Genomic DNA, 1994 nt, shown 5'->3' on the forward strand with positions numbered 1-1994 from the left:
CGAGAGTCACACTAGCCTACACACATGCCACTGATCACAGAGTAAATAATTACTGAAGGAATCGACGTGTCACATTAAATCACTGCAAATCCACGTTTGAAAAGCTTATCACAAGGGAGGCATTCCCTAACACAGGGGAGGGGGGGGGGGGGGGGGGGAGGGGGGGGGGAGGGGGGAGGTCGGGGGGAGGGGGGGAGGGGGGAGGGGGGAGGGGGAGGAGGAGGAGATCAGACGTCGAGCTCCGGACGAGTTCCTTCTTATACCAGCAGGGACATCATGATCAGTGCCAGGGCTCCAGACAAATGTCGCCTTATACACAAAACACTAGCAGGGACATCAGTGCCAGAAGCAGGAAGACCACGAACAAAACGTGGTCTGAGCGGCGGACCTTTGACGGACGTTCAGTGCTTTTCGTGTTTACAAGGTCGTGTTCTGGCTGTACATCTGTCTTGGTCTGAAATAGCTGACCATTATTGCGGACGTTGAGTGTGGCCATGGTGGTGATGATAGCCAGGCAGCTCTGACAGAGGATGAGGGTCAGGTACACAGACAGTCGACACACGTCTCCAGACTTGGGGATCGAGTCATTGACGAAGTTCATGAACACTGCATAGGACACAAATATTGAGATGAGGTAGGACATCTTCTCTCCAGAGTCAGCTGGTAGGAGGAACACACAGGCGTTGAGCAGAGAGAGAAGAGCCATAGGAAAGATGATACTAACTATATAGAAGATGCTCTTGCGTTTCAAAAAGAACTCAAACGATACCAGACTTGATATCTGTTTCATTTGGGCGTCTACAGTCTTGGCAAGTATGTCAACCAACTCCCATTCACTGTTCTCAATAAAGAAAGTAGGTAATCCCGTAATAATAGAGCCAGTGATATCAACCACAAGATTAAGGTCATTTGCAGGCGCGAACAGGATGCTACATCGCTGCTGGTCAAACGGGTACAGTGTGATGTCTATTTGACAACTGGTCTTGAAACTGTCAGTGATTACAAGTACTGCTCTTCCATCACTAGAAAGTTCTGGAGACTGAATTGAAATAGGTACAATGCTGTCAATCCCGTTTGGGACAACCACCAAAGGTATCCACACAAACTTCTCAGAGATAGTCACAAGTTCAATGTCATCATAATCAGTTTTGTTCCAAGCCAGACCCGTGTCGAACCACGTCATGACGACCCCCGCACTGAAAGCGAATGTCTGTTTGGCTGCATTGAGACTGGAGATGGACATTGGCAAAATACTTATGTTAACCTGTATCTTATCGGAGATGATACTGATGCCATCATTAGCAATTTCCCCTTGGAGATATATCTTCAGTCTTCTTAATGTCAACTGGGTTCTATTGGAGACACTAGCTCCTGATAAGATGAAGAGCTGTGACAGTGTTATCGCGGACATGAAAAACATGATGTCAGTGTTCGGTGGTGATGTTCGCAATGACATGTATTGATATGCAGGTGTTATTCCATTTAGCTGTTGCTTAGGTTACTGCAGACAGTGACTATGATTGGATAATCCGCTGCCGCATGTGCTGGGATATGAGTGCACACGGATCCTAATCAGGGAATTAAACGCCAGGAGCATTTGATCATCTAGGTAAATGCTTCATAAACAGATGCCTATTTCTATTTCTGTTAACATACCTGCCCCCACCTTCTGTGAGCAGAGGGCTTTAAGTTTTTATTGAATTATGCAGTTATGCACCAGTACTGGAAATGGTAATGTCATCGCTGTCAAGGAAACAATCTCGCTGTACTGATAAACTGAGTATTTGCAAAACATTGTTTATTGACGCTTTGCTCACAAGTCAGACGTATTATTTACATTTCCACTTCCTGCAATATGAAGTGAACCACGGAAATGTGTGATCTATTCGATGTTAAGATAAAAGGCAATGGAACCTGAAAGTACATTAATGTAATAAGTGCTTATAGAATTGAATATCGATCGAGAGAAGGTGCCATCGGTAGATAATTTATAT

At 45.3% G+C, this 1994-nt stretch overlaps 1 protein-coding gene across 1 annotated transcript; it reads right to left on the minus strand.

Annotated features, from left to right (window-relative positions):
- Nucleotides 1-310: 310 nt before the first annotated feature.
- Nucleotides 311-1243, minus strand: LOC139458654 (acetylcholine receptor subunit delta-like). Its single transcript, XM_071240069.1, has one exon. It carries the CDS (start codon nucleotides 1241-1243, stop codon nucleotides 311-313), a length of 933 nt encoding a protein of 310 aa, XP_071096170.1.
- Nucleotides 1244-1994: the final 751 nt, after the last annotated feature.

This window comes from Haliotis cracherodii, unplaced genomic scaffold (assembly GCF_022045235.1).
Source record: "Haliotis cracherodii isolate W230 unplaced genomic scaffold, xgHalCrac1.p SCAF_13, whole genome shotgun sequence".
Classification (NCBI taxonomy): Eukaryota; Metazoa; Mollusca; class Gastropoda; order Lepetellida; family Haliotidae; genus Haliotis; species Haliotis cracherodii.

Excerpts from the sequence above, each read along its gene's own strand:
- LOC139458654 (XM_071240069.1), bottom strand. The coding sequence starts at position 1,243 with ATGTCCATCTCCAGTCTCAATGCAGCCAAACAGACATTCGCTTTCAGT.